The 25389-nt window shown below is 48.6% G+C and overlaps 3 protein-coding genes and 1 long non-coding RNA gene across 8 annotated transcripts in view; 2 read left to right on the top strand and 2 right to left on the bottom strand.

Moving 5' to 3' along the window:
• Positions 1-2565: 2565 nt before the first annotated feature.
• LOC135185161 (cytochrome b-c1 complex subunit 8) lies at positions 2566-3235 on the bottom strand. Its single transcript, XM_064161663.1, has 2 exons — positions 3028-3235; positions 2566-2779 (listed from the first exon to the last, which is right to left on the bottom strand). Exons 1-2 carry the CDS (start codon positions 3179-3181, stop codon positions 2685-2687), a joined length of 249 nt encoding a protein of 82 aa, XP_064017733.1. The 5' UTR covers positions 3182-3235; the 3' UTR covers positions 2566-2684.
• A 2724-nt stretch (positions 3236-5959) lies between these two features.
• On the bottom strand, positions 5960-8848 carry GDF9 (growth differentiation factor 9). Its single transcript, XM_064161653.1, has 2 exons — positions 8370-8848; positions 5960-7221 (listed from the first exon to the last, which is right to left on the bottom strand). Exons 1-2 carry the CDS (start codon positions 8791-8793, stop codon positions 6287-6289), a joined length of 1359 nt encoding a protein of 452 aa, XP_064017723.1. The 5' UTR covers positions 8794-8848; the 3' UTR covers positions 5960-6286.
• Positions 8841-18625, top strand: LOC135185158 (uncharacterized). Of its 2 annotated transcripts, none has more exons than XR_010306381.1 (5): positions 8841-9155; positions 9253-9348; positions 11371-11485; positions 11927-12075; positions 14823-18625. It is a non-coding gene; the product is annotated as an uncharacterized LOC135185158 (long non-coding RNA). The 2 variants fall into 2 exon arrangements; XR_010306380.1 differs by lacking the exon at positions 14823-18625 and adding an exon at positions 12822-12908.
• A 2263-nt stretch (positions 18626-20888) lies between these two features.
• FBXW11 (F-box and WD repeat domain containing 11) overlaps positions 20889-25389 on the top strand; it is a 70151-nt gene continuing 65650 nt past the window's right edge. For 2 of the 4 annotated variants that reach the window (XM_064161650.1, XM_064161648.1), the window contains exon 1: positions 20889-20989. In XM_064161650.1, coding sequence (XP_064017720.1) covers positions 20945-20989 — 45 coding nt within the window. In that variant the 5' untranslated portion in view covers positions 20889-20944. The remainder of the gene's footprint in view (positions 20990-25389) is intronic. The other 2 variants (XM_064161652.1, XM_064161649.1) reach the window with 1 other exon arrangement.

Here is a 25389-nt window from a genome sequence, read left to right as displayed (position 1 = left end):
ACAACCTGAGAGGGTCAGAGGATGGCTTAGTAGGGCTGCAGGATGAAGCAGGGACAGAGGATGGCTTCATGGGGCTGGAGGAGTTGGCAGTCAGAGGATGGTTTGATGAGGCTGAGGGACAGCTCAGCAGGGTCACAGGATGGCTTGGTGGGGTTGGAGCATGACTTGGCAAGCTTGCTGGGGCTGCAGGATAGTTCAGTGGTGCTGGAGGACTTACAGGGTCAGAGGATGGCTTGGTGTGGCTGGAGGACTCAGCAGGACCAGAGGACTGCTCGGTGGGGCTGCAGGACAGCTTGGCAGGGTTGCAGCAGGCTGGCGGTGGAGCAAAGGGTGCGAGGCCCTGCCTGCTGACTCGCTGCTGACACTGCAGCAGGGTGCTCACTGCCACGGCGCCGTGGGTAAGGGGTCACCGGCTGGGGTGAAGGTGCCACATGGTTAACAGAAGCCTGGCAGCTGGCTCGGGCACGGCTCTGCCGTCTGTGAACGGGGGCATAGACCTCGTGAGAGCCTGAGCTGAGCTGCTCACCCTCAGGACAGCTGCCCAGATGAAGTGCATGGAAAACCAAACATTTACCAAAGGCACCAGCACCAGAGGTCACACGTGCTGTCACTCAGGGTACCCACCAGCTGCTGCAGGTGCTCCTGGAGGCTACATAAGCAGGACACCCCTGTGGTTTTGAGTAAAGCCTGCTTCTAGACATCCTTGCCAGCTCTCCGTTGTAGCAGCCAGCTCATTGCTCCTTGCTTGCCTAAGCTGCCTAGAAGATACCAGTGAACTGCAGAGTTAAATTTAAGCACAGAGTATTTTTGGCACTGGGTAATTTTTTAGCACTTCTGTTTATGCCAACCTTGGAGAAAACACAAGAGCAGTAGGAGCAGTCCCAAGATTGAGCTCAGCCCCATCTGCTTCTTCCTGGATTCATAGAACATTTTAGGTTGGAAGGGACCTTGATGATCATCCAGTTCCAACTCCCCTGCTATGGGCAGAGACACCTCCCACTAGACCAGGTTGCTCAAGGTTTCATCCAACCTGGCCTTGAACACCTCCACGGACAGGACATCCACGACCTCCCTGGACAACCTGTTCCAGTATTTCACCATTTCATCACCCTCACTGTCAAAAATTTCTTCCTTATCTCCAGTCTCAGTCTCCCCTCTTTCTGCTCAAAGCCACTGATTGCCCCTTGTCCTGTCACTACAAGCCCTTGTCAGAAGTCCCTTCCCAGCTTTCACGTACTACCTCCATTAGAACCTACATTTAAAGTTGCCCCAAAATACACCATTCAGCTACAAAAACTGCAATCCCAGCTTCCTGGATTGAGAGACTGAGCATCTTTGTTTTGCAGCCAGCCCAGCGCTGAGCACACCGACAAAGGAACACAGGGAAACGTCACTCCTTGTCTGTGGGTAAGATAAAAGCTATCAGCTGCACAACAGGAAGATAAATGTGGTGCTCTGCACAAGATACAAGCTCCAGGCAGTCTGCTGAAGACTGAAAGGGAAATAAAAAAGGATAAAGAACCCAGCCAGATGTTTCAGACTTCACAGAGCGAAGCTTATGCAGAGCCACAGGGTGAATTTTTTTCACATCCTGAAGCAACTACTAGGATTTGGTTTTAAATCACTTTCAGGTATTGAACAGTCCTGTTTCTTCTGGTAGTTTCCAAGAAGAACCATCTAATCCAGCCTATTAACACCGATCGCTGGTGTTAATCAGTATTGCAGTTAATCATCTGATTAGCACTAATAACTATGATAACTGTGTAATTAGTGTCACAGAATCAGAGGGCAGAGCAGGTTGGAAGGGACCTCAAAAGATCACCTCGTCCAACCTTTTGTGGGAAAGGAGCTCAGGTGAGGTTATCTAGCACCAGTCACAGCTTGCAAACCCCCATATGGGGACCCCCCCAAGTCCCTGGGGAGGTTGTTCCAGTGATCACTTGTTCTCGCAGTAAAAACTTCCTTTCCTACATCAAGATGAAACCTCCCCTGGTGCAGCTGGTACCTGCTGTCCCTTGTCTTCTGTACAGAGCTCCCTGTGAAGACACAGTCTCTGTACACAGACCAAGGTCCACGCTCAGTCATGAGCCTTCAGCCAGCTCACACAGTTTGGGTCAATACCACAGCAGGTGGACTGTTTGTTTTCACAGCTCTCAAAGTGAAAGGAAAAAGCAGTAGCCAGTGAAGGGAAGATAAAGGCAGTCCTCAGCTGCTATTTCAAGCCATTTCCAGCTGAAGGCAGCCCTTGCTACACACAAGTTACACTGAGAATGTTTCAAGGAAGGAGAGGTCTTCTCTGGAGAGATTCTAAATGCACCTGGTCATTGCCATCCCAGGTAACCTGCTCTGCCCTGCTTTAGCAGGGGGGTGGGACTGGACCATCTCCAGAAGTCCTCACTAATCCCCAACATCCTGTGAGTAAAAAAAGGGCTGGAAATGCTCTAAGAGAAAAGCATTTGAGCACACAGAACTTTAGACCGATTATCTCCCTGTACTGAGAGAACTAGACAGAGATTGGATGCTACTCACCTCAACACATCTCAGGACACAAGATTTCACACCAAGTCATGGGGCAAGGTTAAAGTTTATTCGACAAGACTTATCTCTCTTTTAATACCCTTCTAGTCATGTGAACATCAGCACGTTAATGATGCAGTGAGGAAAGGAGCTCCTCGTTCGCTCGATCACTGGTCGTTTTCGTAGTCAGCAGGGTTCTTTCTCTTCAGTCTCTCGAACTCCTGCGTGCCCCAGGAGTACAGGAGGTAGGCTGCCACAAAAGCTGGAAAGGAAAGGGCACACTCACAAGCGGCTCTGCACGGTTCAAACCACAGGGTTTCTGTGCTAAGACGCGGCGCTGCAGCAAGCCACCATCACACGGCCTCCCCCACCCCCAAAGCGGCGATGCTGCGGGGGAAGGGAGAAGGGAGAAGGGAGAAGGCAGAAGGAAGAAGGGAGAAGGGAGAAGGGAGAAGGGATTAGGGAGAAGGGAGGCTGCTCCCCGCGGCCGCGCCCCTCCCCCATACTTACGGGGCACGACCTTGAGCACCTGGGAGCTGAAGCGGCGCAGGACGTTGGGCACGCCGTGCGAGATGAAGCTGGGCATGGCGCGCTGCTCGAAGGGCGAGAGGCTGTAGGTGATGACATGGCGCACCCGCGCCAGGTTGCCGAAGTGCAGCCCCATGGCCAGCGCAGTCACCTTCCCCCGCCGCCCGCCGCGGAAGCGGAAGTGGCGTCAGGGCGGCGCGGCGCGGCCGGGGCGGCTGCTGGCCTCAGCGCGCTGCGGGGGCGCTGCGCCTGTGAGGGCCGCGGGCCGCGATCCCAGGGGCCCGAGAGCAGCCAGGCCAGCCTAGCACCCAGCCCAGCCTAGCACCCAGCCCTGTCCAGCCCGCCAGACCATGGCACTAAGGCTACAGCCCGCTTAACAATAGCTCCTGGGCGCCATGGAGACCTCCAGTCCAGTTCCTGACAACGCAGGGCACGCACCGCGGCCTGCCCAGCGCCGCAGTGGCCAGCTGGGGTCGGAAGCTCTCCAGAGGGGGAGACTCCACAGCCTCTCCGGGCAGCCTGCTGCAGGCCTCAGCACCCTCACACCAAACAGCTTTCTCCTCCTGTGCAGGTGGAACCTCCTGGGTTCCAGTTGGTTCCCGTTTTCTCTTGTCCTGCCCCTGGGCACCACGGACAAGAGTCAGGCCCCATCCTCTTGCCCCCCACAGGTCCTTTAGCCCTTGCTGAGCACTGATCAGATCCCCTCTGAGGCTGCTCTTCTGCAGGCTCAGCAGCCCCAGGGCTCTCAGCCTTTCCTCCTCACAGATGCTCCAGGCCCCTCAGCATCTTTGCAGCCTCTACTGAACACACTCCCATAGATGAGTCTCTCGAACTGGGCATCCCAGCACTGGACCCAGCTCTCCAGATGTGGCCTCAGTGGGGCAGAGGGGTAACAGTATAATGAATTAGGTAATAGTATAACAGACCCTATTAATTAGGTAATTAATGGAGCATGGTTACAAAGATTCACATGATACCACATAGCCAGTCACATATGATACCTTTGCTACTTAAACCAGACATAAAGTGCTGCTGTCCGAGCTAACTGCTGGATTTGCAGCTTAACCCAAAGAACCAGTTCTGCAGAGCTGAAATGAAGGAAATACCTCACCTTTGGGTACCAGCTCTCTTGGCACACTTGGTAAAGGGCTCTCTTGGTTTGTTTGGGTGGGTGACCTTGGAGGTCTCTTCCAACCAGGTTGATTCTATGACTCTTCGGGGTTTTTGGTGTGTTTTTTGATCTGCAGCTGGTGTTGGTGTCTCTGTAAAGACACAACTGATACGTTATGTGCAATAGTTTAATCCTCTGAGTAGGGAGGCTGCCAAGGTGAGCCAGTCCAGCTTTGTTTAGAGGATACCACCTCATGAGAACACTTCAAAATCCTCTCAGTCTGAAATACAAGTTTATTGTCACAAGATCAGATAGGGTGGAAAAGACCTTTAATAATGAGTCTAACCCTATCACCAAATGAAGCCACCTTTTTGTGGCAATCTTGGCTCCCACCCTCAGCAAAATATCTGAAATGTTAGAATATATTAATAGAATTAATATCTCTGCACACCTAAAATGGTGAAACCTGTTCCAGAGAATGTGGTTTCAGCTTTTGACTCACTACTGAGGCTACATATTTCTGAAGCTGCTGGTACCTGACCTAAAAGTGCAGTTTTCCTTGGCTGAACTCCAGCACTTTGGCTTTTCCATTAAGTTTATTTTCCTCCCTGGTGGCTGAATGAAGCTGAATTCCCACTGTTCAAGAGGTATTGACAGGAGCAGTGCTGTATTAGGCAGTTGGATTTAAACCAATGCAATACTGTTTGGTTTTGGGCTGGGACTTGTTTGTTTGATATCAAGGTATTTGCCTTGAGCTTTAAGCATTTATTTCAAACCTGCTTTTAATTTAGAGCCAAAGCAAGGTCTGGTTTTGGGTCAACATATCCAGGCTAATGCAAGTCTTCAGGGAAGACCTCATTTTCAGAGAGGTTCTACAACCATTGGCCACTTGTTTCACACCTCCAGCTTGAAGCCAGCATTTTGGACAAAATTCTTAAAACTAGGAGAAAAGAAGTCAGTTGTAGCAAAAAACTTGGGATGAAAGCACTCAGTCACCTCCACTTTCATTGTGAGAGGAAACAGGGCCATGGCCCCACGTACTTAGACTATTAAACCAATTTAACAGCATTTCAATTAATAGATTTCTAAAAGCCTCATTTTTTAAAGCTGAGAGCACTGAACACATCCTCATGGCTCAGGAGGAAGTGGCACTGTGGTTCCACGTGTAGAATCCAGTGCCCTCAGCCTATGATCAGCTTGTGCTTTGTCCTTGAACTAGATAAAGCCTGGTTTTAACAGCTCACCAGCAAGCTGGTGCCAGCTCACACTCAAATAATTCAGTCATTTCAATTTTTACCACACTGCTGCCCTTCAGTTCTTACCCCTCATTGCTGAGAATGCCTGAGTGTAAAAAGCAAGAAGCAACCCTGTCACTTGAGGAACTGTGAGGAAAAGTTCTCTTGCTTGAGGGATCTGGAGGTGTACTTGGGGAGGTGTGGGGGAAGGATGAAAACCCAAGAAAGAAGTTAATACCATTAAAGGCTTTCTTCCTAGAAACTTGCTGGAGATAGTCTTAGAATTGCCCGGTTAGAAAAGATTGAGTCCAACCACAACCTAACTTCTCCCTGTACACAGCTGTTAGACCACATCCCTCAGCTCCTCTCCCAAACATCTTTTAAACATCTCCAAAGAGGTGGAGAGAGATGAGCGCAGGCATCGAGAAGCCGATAGCAAAGACCTCCACACCAACTCCCAGGGTCTCTCATTTCCACAGCCAGCAGCTGAGGTGGTTTGGGCAGTGTGAGGACAGCTTGTGACACATGAGATGTCTTTCTACAGAGGAAGACCAGCAGGCACTGGAGGTAAGTGAGTGCACGATTGGCATTTATTTCTTTAAATTCTCTAGCAAAACAGCTTTAAAATAGGCATCTGGTAGTTGAAACCCCTTCCACATTTTAAATGCAAAAGTCTTCCAATTAAAAAAAGGAGATTATTTACATTTCACTTCCCATTCTAGAAAAGGTTGAGTGGCTACAAAAATAAGTGCTATGACATAGACCCCTCCTACTAACCCCACACTTAAACACCAAGGGGTTTTCTAGAGCTATTAGAATGACAAGATCCAGTTAAGTTACAGCTGCAGAAGCTCTGAAACATGTCAAAGTTCCCCACACCATGGAGGGTGCAGCACTACCGACAGGTGCACTTGGTCGCTATCATATCTTCGTACTCTTTGTAGACGATGGAGCCATCAGGCTCTATGGTCAGCACGCTCAGGGGGCTGTACTCGGCAGGAACACAGGAGGGCTTGGGAACAGAGGGGTCCAGCTTCTCGTAGATGATGTTCTGCACCATGGTGTGGACAGGAGAGCCGTAGCGGTGCCCCACCACCCTGGGGCAGTCACCCTTGCAGTACTGAGGGCTGTACCTGTGAGGGGCTATGATCCATTTGTCCCATTTCAGCTGGCTGAAACTCAGGCGGAAGTTGTGGAGCTCGCACTCGTTCTGAGGGAACAGGAACTGTTTGAAGTACTGGCTCAGGTCAGAAGGTGAAGTTGTTGGTGCTTCTTGCAGCTTCTCCTCTCTTCGCCACCGAGAGGCCCTTTTACCCTGTGAATTCTCTCTGTCACTCCGAGGACTGTTCCTTGGCCTGGGCCTCACTGGGTTTTTCCTTCTGTGTCTAAGTGAGTTCCACCTGTGATAAGCTTGCTCACTGGTATCATTCAGGTAAAGAAGAAGAGAAGGGGGAACCAGTGCCATGTTAATGGGATTTTCCAGTTTAGTGTTCTGTGGTGGCTCACCCATCAGACAAGTGACATTCACGGCCATATGAATGTTCCTCCTGTTAGTAGCAATCAGAGGCTGGAGGAAGGAAGTCACATCAATCTCAACCCATTTGCGCTTCCTAACTTCAAAGTGCAGGCTAAAAGCTATAGAGTGTGAACTGCTGGGGCATACTTGGCTAGAGAAGCCATGCTCCTTAGCAGACAAATGGCACATGCAGGTAATGGAAGAGGAGTTGGGAACTGATGTGTCAAAGGAATAGAGCAAGACAGACTTGAGTAAGTGCTCCAGAGCAGTAACACGATCCAGGTTGAAGAGTAAATCCACCGAGTGAACGTCTCCTGAGAAGGAAAACAACATCTTGGAGCATTACTGCATCTTAATTTTTCACCTAGACAAACACTCATGGAATTTCTAGGGCTGGAAAAGCCCTCTAAGATCACTAAGTCCAATCTTTAACATAACAGCACCATGACCATTAAAACATGTCCCCAGGTGCCACATCCACACATTCCTTGTGGCGTGACTCCACCACCTCTGTGGGCAGCCTGCTCCAAATCTTAATGTTTCAGTCCTGAGCCTGATTTACAACTATTTCTAGTCTTCCTTCAGGATATTCACACACTGGGGTCATGCTTCTTCCCTAGCACAAGGCAAGGAGAAAGTCACTTTGCAATGGGATTCTGCTAACTCAGTGCAAGTCTCTTTATAGTGCTCTTTATGGCCTAAGGCTGCCAGAAACCATTTTTTTTCCTCTCACTTTTCTTACTTTACTCACAACTGGTTGTAGAGTTTTCTCTGACTCACAATTAGTCGCCTGCAGCATCAGGATCATCTTGAACATAGTACCAGTTGTGTGGCATTTCCCAACGTGGGGGGCAGTTTGTGTTTAATGCTATTCAAGGAGAAGTAAGCTATGAAAAACTCCTACAGTTTAAAAGAAGAACCATCAGGATTAAAATAGCAACAACTCTATAGGAACCAAATAATCAAAACTTTGTTGCTTTACTATCTGAGGTGCTAGCTGTTTTATGGAATAGAAGCTCTGTGAAAGACGCCTGCAGAAGAGAAGGTTCTGGGGAAGCCTTCCAGCGGTGTTCCAGTACCTGAAGGGTGCTGCAGGAGAGCTGGGGAAGGACTTTTTACAAGGGTTTGTGGTGCTAGGACAAGGAGCAAAGGCTTTGATTTGGGAAAAGGGAGATTTGGACTGGAGATTAAGAAGGAATTCTTTACAGTGAGGGTGGAACAGGTTGGCCAGGGAGGTTGCAGGTACCTCATCCTATGCCAGCCTAGGCCAGGCTGGATGGGGCCTTGAGCAACCTGGTCTAGTGGAAGGTGTCCCTGTTTGTGGAATGGGGGTTGGAAGCAGATGATCTTTAAGCTCCCAACTGAAGTCATTCTATGACGTTATGATTTTTACGTAATACTGTAAGCACAGAACACAGAAACCCCCCAGTAGCAATGTCAGCTCAGCTCACCCCACACCTACCTTTCATTAGGTCCCTGTAGAGGTGCTTGCATTCAGAACACGGTGTGAAAAGACGAACAGTGTTATAGAGGTGGCTTTTGTTAGCCTTTGGGATTCCATCCTTGGTGGCAGACATCTTATACAGCCTCTTCATGTACCGAAGGGCTCTGGAGTCTGGCCGCAGCCTGGGGACTTCACTTTCCCAGTTCTGGTGTCCCCGGTCTGACAGCACCTTGAGGAGGGGAGGCAGGAGGGCATAGCCACGCCTTACACTCTTGGGCAGCCACAGCAAGGGGTTTAGCTCGCTGTCCTCTGGAGCTGCCAGGAACCCAGAGCTCTTGTCAGAGGTGACACCACCCCTGAAGTGGGGGGAACACTGGATGCTAGAAGCAAGCCAGTGAAGACAGCAGTAGAAGCAAACACAGATTCTCCAGGTACCCTCCATACTCTTTAAGGCTGCAGCCAAACAATTGCCTCCCCTAAAATATTCAAGGAACAAAAAAAAGCTCCCTCATCCTCATCCCTTATATATGCTGCAGCTGGGAAATAGGTGGGGGCAGGTTTCTTTCTGATGAGAAAGGGAAAGATCTGCAGCTGCCTGCCGAAGCCACGCGTTTGGTCGCAGTTAGGCTGGAGCCCTGGCCCAGGGAAGCGTATTAGAAGCAAACCCCTTATTCTGAGTTAACTTTTTTCACGTGGTGAGTTACACAACCAGAGTGAGTGCCGCCTGCAGAGGGAGACGGAGAGACGAGTTAGTGGTGGCTGCTCGGAATCCCTGTGTGTGCAGAAATACGTGTATAGATAAAGGTAAACAGTTTTGCTTACAGCAATAAGTTTAAAAGAGAGAGAGAAATAATCTATTTTTTTCCCCCTCATGTGTTTCTCATGTTTCACTTCTCTGTAGACAGCAAATCCACTTGAGAGAGAGGTAACTGGGACTGCACCATCATCAGATTGATTTCCATTCCAGCACACAGGACGTATTTACCTCCAGTCTGAGGTAAGGCATCTGAGAAACGTTTCCAGTCAGTCTCAGAGATCTGTAGAATGTGCTCCAAAAGACCTCGAATGGAGCAATATTGATTGCATCAGGAATATGCAAACACTCTTGAGCAGAAGATAACTACAGGGCTAAGAGTTAGTTGCATTTCATTAGGAAAATATGGGGAGGGGAGAGGAGGAAATAACAATCTCTTTTCCTGGCAGTTGTTGTTAATTAGAGCAGTGAAGTATCAGTCCTGATCTAACTTCCCCATCTTCAGGCTTCTGAGTAAGGATTGCTTGTCCAGAGTGTTAATTAGCTTAGCCAAATGTCGGCCTGGCACTCTTTGATTTGTCACTCCAGGTTAATTCAGATAACAACCCTTAATATGAAACAACAGACCCTTTTCTGCTGGCTTTTGGAAAGCTGATCTGCTGTGACAAGGCGAATACTCCCCCTTCTGTGGTCAGCTGTGTTTACACTGATCTGTGCTTTGGATCATTTTAAACTCAGACCCTTCAGTCAGGTGTGCTTGCACTCAAGTTCATCTGCTCCCTCTCTTGTGGGTTAGAATTAGCCCCATTTCTCATTCCTTTCAAATATGTTATCTACAGTTTCTGCTGTTCTGTGGCAGTTTAAGCTGCCCTTTAACGCTACCCTCTCCCACCAACCAAATGTGCATTCCTACTCTCTTATTTGCCCCTGATTCTTGCTGTTATCAGACCTTGTGGTGGGTGCAGCCAGGGAGCTGAGCTGGTAGGACAATAACCCAACAAAAAGTGAGTATTTCCTTTACCTCAGTGAAACCACTGGACAAGCTGAGAACAATGAAGCCTATCTTGAGTAATTCAGGGCTCCACAGGATGTGAGTGGTACTTGTGGAGGCTAAAGGCACAGCAAACCCTTAACTGTTATTCTGTATGGTGAGTGCCAAAATAACCTTATATACTGTTATATATAGATTGTATTGAAGTGAGTATTCTAAATATAAACAGGTAGCTTTGGGAAAAAATGCTTTAACTAGATTGAAAAGTTCATGAAACAGGTGAAAGGACATGGAGGTTTTTAATTGTAGGTTTAAAGCTAGCCTTGGCCTGATAGAATATAAGCTGAGCCTTGATAATATCCTGCTCTTTTGCATAGTCTGGTGGCCTGATTGTAAAACTCACCACATTTATTAGCTGTCTTGTTGGAAACCTAAGCACAGAAGTCAAAGTCCAAATATGTGCAGCAACTGATGTATCTGTGAAGAGGCTCTTCACTGACTGTAAGGACAGGGAGAAACCTGGTGCAAGCTGCTACCAAAGCTGGGAGCTGGAGGCCCATCAACACAACTCTTGTCATCTCCTGGTCAAGCATGATGCTGTTTAATATCCCGCTTTGGGGTAGAAGGAGCTTTGATCTTGTTTGTTTTCAAGCCCAGGCTGGATGGGGTCTTGAGCAATCTGGTCTAGCAGGAGGCATCCCTGCCCATGGCAGGGGGTTGGAACTACATGATCTTCAATATGCCTTCCAACCCAAACCATTCTAGGATTCTCTGTGGTTGAATCCCCATCCCTGGAGGTGTTTAAAAGAGGCAGAGGACATGGTTTATCACCAGCCTTGGTAGACTTAGAGAACAGTTGGATTTGATGACCTTAAACGTCTTTTCCAACCCAAATGATACCCTAATTCTCTAAGCTGTGGCACTGATGGAGAGTTTATGAATTCCTTTTTTCTTGCAGACAGCTTCTCCTAATAATGCAGCTTTGCAGGTACCTTGTTTTAATTTCCCAGCACTTTATTTATAGAACCTAGAAATTTCCCTAATGGACCATGAGCTCATTTTCCTGTCTGCTGCATAAATACAGCCTAAACTGCCTGGAGAGTTTGTCAGATAAATACAGGACAAGAGAAAGGACTTAGCATACAGACACTTATCTTGTGTTTGTCAGCATCACAGAAAAAAAATCCCAGAGTTTTAGGGATTTAAAGGAGATTATAAGAGACCATTGCTGATGTGCCCTCTCTTTCTCATCATGCTGCCTCTGGCCACACCAGCTTCTAGGCTCCACCTGATCTGTGCTCCGCATGTGTAAAAGTACACGCAAGGCTTGGAGAGAGCTGCTGTTCCTGAGCCTCCAGATGTGGAATGCTGCTTTTCCTCTGCTGTCTGGTAAGAGGGGTGGTGTGGGGGTCCTCAGGGCTCTGTGTCATTTTATCTTGGGGGACTCCTGAGAAGGGCCCTACTGCCTGGGGCAGAAAACCCATCTGCTGGGACACAGCATCTGGAGGGGACCCCAGGACACTAAACCTACCCAAAGTCCCTGCATGGTTTTAATACGTGGTAAAAAAAAGAAGTAACAACCCAGAAATAAATTGCAGTTAAGACCCACAAAAGGGCTGGGGCTTTCTGTTGTGAAACCAGGGGATGGTTTGATCTCTGGCTCCCAGTGCTGGGAATTAAGGACCGTGTGTGAGAATTGCTGTTGTCACCTTCTCACTGCCAGGGTGACAGCTCCTCCAGCCCTTCAGTGCTTTCCTTAGGGAGTTGGATTGTCCTGAAGGGTTCTGCGCAGCTAAGCAATCTGATCGTAGCCTTATTGTCCTCTTCCAGGCAATTATTGGCTTTGTGAGGTTGTCTCACAGCTGGCAGGATATCAGCTGCTCAAATGTCACCTCCTCCTGTGCAGGATGAAGCCAGCACTGCCTGCTGCCACAAGTAGGAGCTACTGTCCTGCTCATACAGTCAAAAGCTTGTTCTGGGTAAGTTCTCTGTCTCTAAGCAGTCCACTGGCAACTCTTCTGTCTTGCCAATGGGTCTGTGAATTAGTTAAATATCAAGGACTGAGCTCTGCGGCACAGTTACCAAATACATCCAGTTCTGGGGGGCAACAACCACATGAGTGCACAAACCTGGGCTGAGGCTGGGAGCCCAGCAAGCTGCTGCCCCCCTGATATTCTGGCAGCTGTGCTGCTCCAGTGAGGAGGATCCATTGCACTGGGGGACAATATGACTGAGCTCAAGCCGAGCCAAAACAAGCTGAGGCCAAGTCCTTAGGGTTTGTTTTTGGCTGATAGTGATGGCACTGCTGTGTTGACTGTGCTACAGCCAACCTTGGGACCAACACCTGAGCTTCAGTGAAGAAAGTTTGGTTCTGCTTTTGAATCATGCAGTGGCAGAAAAACAGAGGCTGATGTGCCAGGTGAAAGATAAAGAAACCTGAAAGATGCAGTCCCACCTGAAATAGAATCGTGGGGTCATTTTGATTGGAAGAGACCATGCAGTCCAACCATTAACCCAGCACTGCCAGGTCACCACTAAACCGTGTCCCTCAGCATCACATCTACATGGTTTTGAAACCTGTCTAAGGATGGGGACCCCACCACTGCCCTGGGAAGCTTGTTCCAGAGCTTAAACACTTTAGGGGAAGAAATTGTTCCTCCTGTCCAACATAAACTTCCTCTGGCACACAATTTGAGTCTGTTTCCTCTTGTCCTATCAAATACAGGTGACAGCCTGGGAAGGCTCAGGGTGAGGCTGACTCTGAGGGTAAAGCAGGAGTTTTGGTGCTGAGTTTTATTCTCTCCACCCAGCACGAGGTGAAAATACCTATTAATTTTTCAGTTGTCTAAAACACACTAAAGGTGTCAAGAGAAAATAAAGACATTGTTGGAATAACCTGACAGCCTGTCTGCAGAGTATTTGCCAGTAAGTATGGGGAAAATAGTGCTGCAGACACCCTAGACATGAAATAACTCATTAGAAGAGTGCAGAGAGTTTGGGTTTGGTTTGGTTTTGTATTGGGGCACCAGAATTTTGAAACTGCATTTGGATCACATCAGAATGTGGACAGTGGAGTTTCTGCCAGGAAAGGATGTGTGCAGTGTCCTGGGGGATGCTGAGCCAGGCTGACACAAGGAACTGTGGGTGACTCCAGCCCTGGAAGTGATGGCCTGGGTGGTGCAGTTCCCACTCCAAAAGTGCAAGCAGCTGTTTGAGCAAAGTGAAATGGTGTCAAAAGCCAATTAAAAAGCTGCTGTGTTCTTCAGGCTGAGCAGCTCTGGTGAGCCAGTCATGTTCAAATATGGTTTCTTAATTATTTTATCCTTAATAATTCAGAACTGACATTCTCAAAACTCTTCCCACCTTGCAAATATCTCTCTGAACTGTCTGAGCTGCTGGGGGTTTTGTACTGTGTGTGAAAAGGGCAACTTCATGCTGTTTCCTTATACCCAAGGAATGATTTCTGGTGTTTGGGAGACCTGAGGAGTGGTTCAGTGAATCCGACCTGGATGAGCAGTGGTCTGTGAGCAGAAGACAAGAGGGTCTGTGGAGTAGTGACAATGGAAGCGGTGATACTGTAAGGAGCAGAGGGTCAGATGTGAAGCCATGCTTTGGAGTGGGAACTTCTGGCTCTTCTGATCTTTAGACAACAAAATCAACTCCTGCTTTATCACGTAGTACATGGCAACTGAGGCAGCACAGCCTGAGGGCAGTGTGCAAGCAGTGTGTGTATTGCGGGAGAAGGTGAGGTGCAGCCCTGAGTTGCAAAGCTCCAATGCTGGCAGCCCTCACCCTACCCACATCTCCTTTCCTCCTCCTGCCTCCATTCCCTATCTGCAGAAATACTGGGGTGCTGAGTCCCATGCTTGGCAGTGTGGGTCCTGAGCAAGCTCCTAGAGTGTAGGGTGCCCCTGCAGCAGCAGTGCCACCTGTGCTGAGAGCCCTCTGCCTGTAACCTATGAGCCATGGCTGTGGGAGAAGCATCCCTGACCCTCCGGGGGACAGCTATAAGGAGTTTACTTCTCCATGACCCGCATAGTCCTGTGGCAAGTGGCATCTTCTCCTTCACTTGAGGATGAGGAGACTTTGGGTATTTTCCTTATTTATAAATAACACATTTTCAGCTACCCCCTGCTCCTAACCTTGCTAACTTAGGTGCTGTAGCAGAGCTGGATAAGGACCAGCTGCTGCTCTCTGGGTGGTGGCAGAGTTGGTGTATCTGTTTTTGGGCAGGGGTAAGGATTCCTCTGAACCTGCCCAGTTTTCCAGCTCTTTCATTAAACCTACTGTCACCCCCTTTTGGCTACAAAAATATTTATTTGAAGGAAGAATCAACATTTTCATACTTCCAGTGCAATCATCCCTGCCCAGAGCAGAATGTTTATTCATATCTTACTCCTTCCAGCTCCAAGTTCAATAATTACCCTTCCAGCATGAGCCCTTGCAGTGTTCTTGCCCTTGCTTTCCTCGCTGTGTGACTCGTTACTGGCCATTGAGTAACCTCTGATCCCTATCCAAACAGCCAAATAAACCATGGTAAGATCCTAAGATGAGGGGTTTAGGGAATGGACTATGTTAAGCTGAGGATTTGGGGAAGGCAGCTGAAGTCTGGGAAATGAAGGATTTGAGCAGCTAACTTCTGCCAACTCCGTAGCATATCCCACAGACTCTGTCATTTTTGCACTGCCTGTCTCTTATTTTTCTCACTCTTCCCCTTTGTTTTCAGCTGTCTACAGCCTCTCTGGATCTGTGATGGGACTGGAAGCAGTGTCCTTGCCTCTGGATATGGAGGAGCCTGTCTGGGAGGCGCCTACAGCAGGTTGCTTTTATCCTTGTCCTGCGGGTGTTTAACCTGTTAGGTGTCAAGAACTGGTGTCTTATGATAGGATGGGGGGCAGCTGGAACACAAGAAGTTCCACCTCAACATGAGGAGAAACTTCTTTACTGTGAAGGTGCTGGAGGCCTGGAGCAGGCTGCCCAGAGAGGCTGTGGAGTCATCTCCTCTGGAGACTTTCAGGACCCATCTGGACATGTTGCTGTGTGACCTGCTGTGGATGACCCTGCTTTGGCAGGGGGTTTGGAGTCAATGATCTTTCGAGGTCCCTTTCAACACCTCTCATTCTATGATTTGAGGCCTGAAAACTTGCAGAAAATGGACAGAGTAATTAACTTTATTACACAGAAAAGATGGGAGAAAAAATCAAACTATATCCTAAAAGGAAAATATTTCTGTGCAGTGTCTGTCCTAACAGACATCTCCAGGTGCTCTGTGGAGCTGGTCCATGGCAATACGGGCCACCAACAGATCTGCCTGTGTGGGAGGAGAGGTTGGAGGAGACTAATGAGCAAACTTTTCCTCCATGAGCTGGGCAGGCTTCAGGCCTGGTGGCTCAGCTACCTGCTTGGCTCTCAGGCCACCTGCCCAGTCCTGACAGAGTGTGTGCTTCCCACCTGTCTCTGCTGGAAGAGGAAATAAGTACATCATGCAAGGAGCACACAGAAAAGGTTGATCTCAAATCATCAATCACTATGTTTTTGTAGAAGCCCCAGCCCAGCGGTTACATCCCAGTGCATTCCCAGCAGGTCAGGGAAGCCTCTCACCTCCCCACACAGCAGAGACAGCAACTCAGATGCCCACATCTGTTGGGACAGTGCTGCTCTTGGACCCATGGTCCAAACTTTCCAGGGTTTATGGAAACACGTGGTTACTTTTGCTTTGACACAGTGAGGACAACATCAGCCTCAATTATTTCTTGCCTTGTTGCACAATGTGGAGGTATCCCCAGTTCACTGGCACTGGGACTTTCCCTCTTCCACTTCCCCCTTGTCCTCATCCTCACAGGAAAACTGGCAGAGCGAGTCCTCTTAGGCTGAAACTGCCCCACCACTTTGGTGTGCTTCCACCAGAACAAGGTCCTCATTAGCACTTAATGACCATCTTTCTCCCTGCTTCGCTGATGTGCATGTGCGTGACACAGATCTGTCAGCAGCTGATGACACACAGGAGTTATTGATATGGTGTGGTGGTAACCCCAGCTCAGGCACACCCAGGGACGTGCTCCTCCACTCACTGCAGTTGTGCAGGTCACATAGTCATGGGAACTAGATGATCTTTAAAGTCCCTTCCAACCCAAACCATTCTATGATTCATCAGAATCCAATGGCTTTGTATAATTTACCAAAAATCTGGTTTTTTTTCATCTAACTCATTAGCCCTCTTGCCTTGGACCTGTGGCTCAGTCCTCCTGAGTTCTTGAGTCACAGGTTGCTCAGAAACAATTGCACAGATACAGGGACACATATCCCTTGCTCTTGCTTTTCTTGGGTTCTGCACTAAAGCCAAAACTATGATTCTTTAATCGTGCTTTCCTTAATTATTTTCAGCATTCTTCTCTTTGCTGTCTGTTGTGGTTTGAGGGGTTCCAGGTTATCTCAGATTTCCCAAGCAAACTACAGAGACCGAGATCCATGCCAGGGGACGAACCGGTCACCCCCGGATATTGTAATTAAGTTATTCAATCCCAGAAACCCTGCAAACACTTTAGAAGTCAGCAGCAAGGTCAATTTGTACTCTTTTCTCCCTGCCTTTCCAACTCTCCAGAGGGATTCTTATCTGGTAACTAGGTAACTACATAGGAGGACCCTGTAGTAGGCCACGGTCTTCAAGGCCATGGGCTGCCACAGTAAATCTGGCCTGCTCGTGGGAGACAATGGGGGATGGGAGAAGATGTACACTGGGGTTTTGGTGGTTTAAGTTTGCCTGGGGGAAAGGTTTTGGGGGAATTCTCATGTATCCTTTATCTGTATTAGGTGTTAAGGATTCATGTATGCCATAGCTTTTTCCTAAACATCTTTAAATGCAACCTTTCTGTATTTTCATCTCCAATTCAGTGAGAGTCTTATTATTTCACTGCCCTTTCTTCTCTAGGAATAGAGTAAAGTGAAATAATCTCAGTCTGTCACGCTCTTACACAGAAACCTCAGCAGAATAATGGTGGAGAATGTGGGCAGAACCCAGCACAGCATCAGATAAATTGCCTTTTTTTCCCATGTGATTAAAAGCAGGTGACAGGAACTTGTGTCCCAGCTGACCGTGTCTGCTTCTGTAGCATCTGTCACTGCAGTGTATCAACCACTCAGGCTGGCAGAATGAGACCATAGATTTACTTTTTCACGTAAACAGATGGATTTTTACCAATTTTTCTCTTTTACATTGTTTTTTTACCTTTTCCTCTGTCCTGGGCACTCCATTCCACAGCCAGAAAACTCACCTGACTCTGCAGTTGCGCTTTGGAAAGCACCACGTCAAAGAGCGTAGTGCTGATCAGCAAATCTCCTCCTTGACATATATTTAGACTGAGACATGCTGATTTTTTACTTTGGTGTCACAAACAAGCATCTGCTGCCGTGTTTGATCTCCAGAGCAAGTGCCTGATTACAGGCAGAGCAAAACCAAGCTGGATTTTGTCCCACCTCATTCTTGGTGACACCTTTGTAGGCCTGCTGAGGTTGGTGGTGTCACACAACACAAAGGCCGCGCTGTAATTCGACTTTCTTTATGGGTTGTGATGCGAAGGTGGCAAGAATTCAGCTCAGATGCCAGCCTGGGTGCCAAAGTCTGACAGGAAAAGCCCTCGGGTGGTTTTTCACATGGAACTGGGATGTGCCTGGGTAATGGGCAGCAGGCGCCTGCACAGCCCAAGCTGAGGTTAGCAGTGCTGGGTGAGCTTGGGCTTTGCAGTCCCAGGTAGAGAAACTTTGGGCACTGGCACATTTGGCGTTTGCTGCATCCAGAATAAAGTAAATGGAGCAGCTTTTGGAGCTCATCTAAGTTTCACCTGCAGACAGAGCAGCAGCAGTTTGATGAGGAGGGAGATCTGCTGCTCTTGGTTTACAGTTTTAAATGCTGTGGAAAGTTTAGTCTGCAAGAGGATTATTCCTTGAAGCAATTTAAAAATGAATAAAAGGCATTTCTGCTGACAGAAATGTCCTCTAAAGGGGGTGTGTTGTCAGGAAGAAAGGATTTTGCACCATTTCCATTTTTTAACTGTTTGGCAGAGATTTAAACAGGTATAGGAAAAAAAACTGCTTAGTGTGGAGCTGTGGGGTCCATTTTCTTTGTAAGCACAGGGTTGGTAGTGCTGTGCTGTTACACCAGATTGCTGCCCAGGATGTTTTTGCTTCCAATTTCCAGTGCCTACAAATGCATTTGGTCTCTGCTGTGTCATCATCTTGCAGTCAGAGTGCCCTTGGTCACCCAAAGCACCTGAGCTTTCAGCATCTCCATTCTGTAATCCCACCTGAGGCTCACTCCAGCTGCCTCCCGGCAGTCACAGCCTGCAGATGCTTGGTGCATCCCTGCACTAGCAGTGGTGGATAGTGGAGGACTGCAGCTGGCAAGCTGCAGTCTGCTAGCACAGTAAAGACCTTAAAGCTGCTGTTTGTGAAGAGCTATGATTAGTTGGACTGAGATGCCACCACCTTATCTAAATGTTACCATGTCTCCTTGCAAGTATGGTACACCTTCCTTCCGTGCTTTTGTATTCATCTGATCCAGACAGAAAGTTCCCTCTGGCAAGGACCATGTTTATTTCCCAAAGGTTCTGCCTGCTGTCAGTCAGCCTTCAGTGAGGCCACATCTGGTGAACTGGGTCTAGTTCTGTGTTCCTCAGTTCAAGAGAGAGACAGGGAACTACTGGAGAGGGTCCAGTGGAGGCTGCAAAGATGTTGAGGGGCCTGGAGCAGCTCTGTGAGGGGGCAAGGCTGAGAGCCGTGGAGCTGCTGAGCCTGGAGAAGAGCAGCCTGAGAGGGGATCTGATCAATGCTCAGAAAGAGATGAAGGACCTGTGAGGGGCAAGAGGATGGGATCAGTGGTGCCCAGTGACAGGGTAAGGGACAACAGGCACAAACTGGAACAAGGAGGTTCCACCTGAACAGGAGGAGTTTTTTAGTGTGAGGGTGCTGGAGCCCTGGAGTATGCTGCCCATAGAAGTTGTGGAGTCTCATTCTCTGGAGAGCTTCCAAAACCCATTTGGCAATTGTAATCCTGGGCAACCTGCTCTGGGTGTCCCCAAGTGGGTTGGACTGGATGATCCCCAGGTCCAACCCCAGCCATGCTGGGATTGTGTGATTTTGTATATCACATTGCTCCCTTAATTCACCAGAGTTTGCAAAAGCAGCTATTTTTCCTGGGTTCTGTTGTAGTTAGGACAAACTGCCACCACTAAACCCCTTCATATTAACAACTTTTCATGTATTCTAAGGGAAAAGGTAAAAAGAAAATGCTGTTGGTGCTTTGTTAAACACATGAAGCCCCTTTCTGCACCCTCAGGTTCCCACAGCCCTATTCAGAGCACTGTGAAGACACCAGGTCCCAGGATGTGATGTCGCCTCCCTGCCACATCACAGCCATGCAGCAGCTCAGAGAGGGAGGGTTCTTATTTCCCAAGATACCATCACATGCTGCAACTTTTAAAGGGGTTTTTAACTGTCATTTTGGGACAAGCAATACCCAGCGCTGTGGCCAAGAAACTGACAAGAGGTGCTGCAATAGTTGGCATCAAATTAGGTACAAATCCAACCAAAGCACTTCTATAAAGACGTTACTCTAAATAAGCCCCAGCACAAACATTACTGTCACAATGACAAACTGCCCGTGCAGTGCTTGACTTTTTAACTCCTTTTGACCTTATCCTCCAAGTCTAAGTTTTAGACAAGAGAAAAGCCCTCAGGTGTTGCACAAAGACAGACGCAAGCTTCCTCTCTGGGCAAGTCAGAAGGAATTTAGAGGCATTTCCTTGTGAGTGCTTTGTATCCGACAAGGGATTCTCCTAGAGACTGGCTGCCGAAGTTTCACTCTCCCTCCGTTTGTCTGGGTATGAAATCAAGTCACCTCCTGGTGCAATACCAGGCTATTAAAACTGACTGGGGAACCCCCAAATTTACCGAGAACAGAATGAATAATTAATTCGTTTGTCAAGTTAAGTCAGAATAGCAAACGGTGAGAGAAGAGGGGAGTCAGACAAGGCAGTGTGCCGAGGAGAGGACAGGGTGAGGGCATTTTCTGGTCGCAAACGCATTTGCCATTGCTTTTGGTTCTCTACTACCCCGCACCAAACCCTATGCTCTTCTCCACAGACTTGCACCCTACGGAACGGGGAACCGCTGTTACGCTCTTTTGGTTCAGCTCTGCTGCCCGCGGGAAGGCCCCTCATCCTGGTGAGTACGGCCAGACGGATGCCGCCGGTTTTGGCCCTTTCTAGGCAGCTGCTCTGTCCCTTTCAGCCCCCCGCTCCTCCCGCCGCTCTGTCTTTGGACCCAGGCGCTGCTTTGCTCTGAGGAACACGGAGCGGTTCTAGCGCCGGGGGGTACTAGAGCCCAAGGGGCACCAGACGCAGCTGGGAGCCGCGGCGGTCGCTGTTGAAGACAGTGCTGCCGGCGGCACACCCCCAGGGCTCTGTGGCCCCTGAGGCACTCGCCAGCCTCCTGCCAGCCTGCTCCGAGCCCCGGCTCCGGCAGCCCACGGCTCCGGATGGGCCGGCCGCAGTTCCCAGGACGCCCCGCGCAGACCGCGGGGCACGTCGGGAGACGCCCTCAGCCAATAGCGGTGCGGCGCCGCGAGGAGCGCCGGGAGTTGTAGTCGGCCGCGACAGGCGCCGGAGCGGCTCGCGGCTCTCCTCGCTTCCGGACTCTGTGACGTTGCGTGCACGTAGCGTGCGTGCGTTGGCGCGCGTGCGTGCGTCCGTGCGCGCCGCGGGGGGGGGGGGCGGGCGGGTGAGCGGCGGCGGCGGGGCCTGGCGGGAGCGGGGCGGCGGCGGGCGGGGCGCCGCGGCAGAGCTGCCCGCCGCTATGGAGCCCGACTCGGTGATCGAAGACAAGACCATTGAGCTGATGGTGAGTGACCCCCGCCTTCCGCGCAGTCCCCACCCCTCCGTCTGCCCGCCGGCAGGCCCCAGCGGCGCGCCCCGGGCCTGTGGGGGTCTGGCCTCGCCTCCCCGCCAAGAAGGTGACTCTGATGAGGCCCCTCTCGCCCCCAGGCCAGGTCCGTTCGGCCGCCGGCGCCCCTGGCCCCCTCCTTTCTTCCAGTCGCCCTGCAGTGGGGACTAGCTCCGCTCTCCTCCACTGGGCCGGTCGTCGGTCCTCCCGGCACAGGCCCGGGCGCGGCAAGCGCTTGAATTTCATTGAGAAAGAAAGAAAAAAAGATAGCAACCCTATGCCAGAAGACAGAACCGGGTTGGGAGGCGCGAAAAATCGTGTCCGGTGCGTGGGTGATGGGGGCACGCTGCAAAAACCGAAACCGAAATGCCCTGCAGCACCCTGGCAGTGCGGGATTGGCGCTCCCGCCGCCCCCCGAGCTGCAGCGTCTGGTTACCGGCTTTGGCCTCCCGGCTTTTCACCGGCCAGCCCCGCCGGAGCCGGCCCTGAGCATCTGGAGCACACCTCGGTGGTTCTTGTGAGAGGCCAGCGGGCCCGGGGAGGGAGGTGCAGATTTTAGCTTCAGCGTGAGGATTTGGGGTTCCTCTGGCAGCGAGGTCGGTTCTGGGTGCCCCTCCCGTCTTCCTGGAGCAGCACCGGTGCTGGAGCTCCGGTCCAGCAAACACGGTATTATCTAACTAGACCTAATTGGTGTGCGTTTGTTCTACCCCGTAATTAACGCTTATGCCGCTAAATTCGGGTTAGTGGAGAGGTGGACAGATGGAAGCAGTGGAAAGAGGAGGGAATTTGCTTTGATATGAGCAAATCTTCCATCTCTGTAGCCAAATATTAGGAGGCACTAATTTTACTGCCTTTAGAGATGAGTAGCATTAAGTTATGAGCTGAGAGAGAGTAACAAGCACTAAATGTCTTCTCATTCATTTGTCATAAGCGTAATTTGCTTTCACGTACAAAATTTCATGCAGTACTGCAAGATTAAGTGGTAAAATGCCAAAAAATTCCCTTTAAAGGCACGCTGAAGGTGAGTTTGCTTCAATGGAGGCATTAAATATTGGGTTTTTTTTAGCCAGTAGTGCTCTGCCTTGAACCACCTGGTCTGGAAAATCCAAACTTTCTTTGCGTGTTGTCTGCTTTCAAGAAGCAAAAATTGGGGGGAAGGGGGGGAATAAAGGGAAATCCAACAACCCCTTGGTGATGCCTTCAGGATTTGTTTCTGCTCCCAGAGGCCGTTTTTGGCGAGACTCCCTTCCTGCTCCCCATCGATTCAGTGATGTTGCGCTTCACCGTGGGTGACATCACAGCAGCTTCCGCAGCAGCAGGGACGATAAAGGCTGGGGGCAGCTGTGCTGGTGTCCCTTGCAGGACCAGCTGCCTACATAAAAGATGTCTGCTCGATTTCCAAGCTGCAAAGCGAATCCTGGTGGCTTTTTGCCCTCCCTGGGACATGGAGGGTTACAAATGCTTCTCAGCCTGGGTGTGTGTGAGGTGCTAAAATAACATTTGAGGCTGTAAGGTATGTTTGCCTCCCTCAACTGTCTTGTGTGTCTTTTTGCAAACACTCTCCCTTGTTGGAGGTCTCTTTGTTTTGGAGCCAAATTGTCAATGGGGAGAAGCAAATCTAACTTTTGCTGGTAATCGTTGTATACCCTCTATTTACAGCTGGACCTGGGAAATGTGCTGATGGATGCAAGTATCAATGAGGTTGTTGAGATTGTTACTACATGGTAGGAGATTTAAGAAGGCAGTTATTCTCTCTTTCACAAGAAATGAATAAATGTAAAAATAACAAGGTTAATAATTAATTCTGTAGTTTCCAGTAGAAAATGGAATGTGATTGGCAGCAGAATTTCAGTGTTAGTGAAGTCTTTCATAGAACCACTTGTGTTTGAGTGTAAATGATTCACTGCAACTATTAAAAGTCATTTCTAAAGAAGACATTTTGTGGAGGTTTTACCATTGTGTGTGTTGCAGGAGGCAAGATTCTCCAGTAGATCTGTTTAAGTACACAAACCAGAGATGGTATTGACTGAGCTATCAGCCAGTGATTTCAGAGTTCTGCCCAAACTCTTCTATCTATCATTAATCCTGATGGCAAATAACCTCTAAACCAGGGATCACCTTAACCTCTCCAGCTTAGTGAGATGCCTTTCTATGTAAGAATGTTGCTGTTCACTCAAACAAGGTGGTTTATGCCTCTCTTTGATACAGGAAATTGGGTTTGGTGCGCTTTGGGTCGCTTTGCTCCAGCATTGAGGATGAGTCTGTCATAAATAGAGCAGCAAGTGTGTGTGCTGCAGAAGTTCTGAGGAGCAAACTGTGTGATTCTGAATGGCTGATAAACAAGAGATAATGTATCAACATGTTAATTGCACGGAAGTTTCAGAACATGATGTGCTAGACCTCAACTCTGCCTTCACTGGAGAGATATTTGCATTTATTTAAAGAAGAATCAGTCCTGGCAATAATACTGTTCTGATTTTAAAGCTGGGATCCAAGAGAAATATGTGAAGGTTTCAGAGTGACATCTTTGAATTGCTGCATGAAGTTGTAGTGACTGTTCTGAAGTCACTGTCTTTTAGGACAGCTTACGGCTTTTTGTGCCTTGTTCTAGTTTTGTAGAGCTTGTCATGTAACCACTTTAAAGCTGCTGAGCAGTGGATTCAGTGGAGACATTTCATGGCTTGCGTTTGCAGATGACCTCTAGAGTCAAGATGGCCTTTACCTGTAGAGGTGATTTTAAGAGACATAGGCCCTCAAAGTTTAATTTGTGATGCAGGGGTGCAGGGGAGGTGTCCAGATTGAGGCATATCCAACTGGGTGATTCCTAGATACTTCCATGCTCAGTGTGAGTGGGCAAACTATTAGAAAAGGAATAGTAGTAGGAGAGTAATCCAGAACAGATGGAGAGCTAGCCAAAAAATGATTGAAAGGACTCTTTCTTCCCCTGGGTTTGATTTTTCTCTGTGAAATTAAATAACTGACCTTTTTTCTCTTTAAAGAACCAAACTTTTTTTTCTTTCTAAAGATGAAATCCCAACAGCAATGTTTTGTGAAGCAGGGCTTTTTTAATCTAGAGATTCTGCAATTTCTGTATGAAATCTCTATTGTTCAGTCACATCAAACCTGTTGTATGCAGCTGCTTTCAACACCTGCTTAAAAACCTCCTGGTTTTCATTTGCTTAGGAAGCCTCACTGAGCCATACTTCAGTTTTACTAGCAGATTTTCAAGTAGGGAGTAACTGCCTTTTTAGCTGTATTGAAATGGCTGTAAAAGAATACCTAAGCATGGCAAGTATGGGTTTTCAATGGGTTCAAAATTTAGGCATTTATGAGGTGAACTATGTGCAGCACAAGATCTGGGTGGTATAAAATAATATAGTTTTGTTGCTGCTAGACTCTGGAACCCAGCAGATGCCTATGGGACATGGTAACTGAATCAGAAAGCCAAGTGTGTATATTCTCACACTTACTGGGGTTATCTTCAACTGTCTTTCCACTCTGTCCTTGGTACATGGGCTGTTGTTCAATCCCAGACCACCCCCTCCACTGCAGAGCTGGTTTAAATTCATTATCCCACTGCTCAATGGGAGCATCATAGAAATGGTTATGGACAGACCATGCCTAGCAATAAAAGAGATCTTGTTTGCACTGCATCATCATATGTATCTTAAGCTTCTTATATCTGTGGAAGATATTCTTTCTAGTATGCTACCTTTAGTGTGTAGAGCCTCACTCTCTGTCTCTCGTAAAAGTGTCTGGTGTTTAGTGCCTCACTAAATAATAAGTGAAGAACTATGGTTGAGTATCTTGCCAAAAGTCTTTCAGTTTCTCCTGGCAGAACTTTGGTGTGAGCTGAAGGTCTTCAAAATGAAAAGGTAACAATCTCAGAATCAAGTATTTCACATAGGCCTGCCTGCCAGTAGCAGCTTCTCCTGTAAATCATGCCAGCGGTACCTGACATTCCTTAGGCTACTGCAACAGAAGATGGCTGTGCCCCCAAACTATTTAAAGCTTTACCATGAAAAATACATCCCAGCATTCTGTTTGGAAACTGCAGCTGTGGTGTGCATCTCAGTAGTGCTGTGATACTTGACTTTTTTCCTTCCTTGCTTCAATCATTGCAAGCCAAGCAGTTAGTGTTGTGACCTTTTTTCCACATGTTCTCAGAGGAGTCCTTCGAAGAGTTTAGTTCTGTAGTGCTAGAGATACAGATGGACTGGGCAATCATCAGCTTTGCGTCTGAAACAAAGGGCCTACTGTTCTTGCTGAAGTGTGACTCGATCTTAAAGGCTTGGGAGTAGATGGAGAGTTGGTGAGACATTTGTGAGTAAGACTTGTGTGTGAGCTAGTTGTGCTTT

This window comes from Pogoniulus pusillus, chromosome 22 (assembly GCF_015220805.1).
Source record: "Pogoniulus pusillus isolate bPogPus1 chromosome 22, bPogPus1.pri, whole genome shotgun sequence".
NCBI classification, from domain to species: Eukaryota; Metazoa; Chordata; class Aves; order Piciformes; family Lybiidae; genus Pogoniulus; species Pogoniulus pusillus.
Note: the sequence above shows the minus strand (reverse complement) of the source record. Positions and strands in the feature narration are given on the sequence as shown.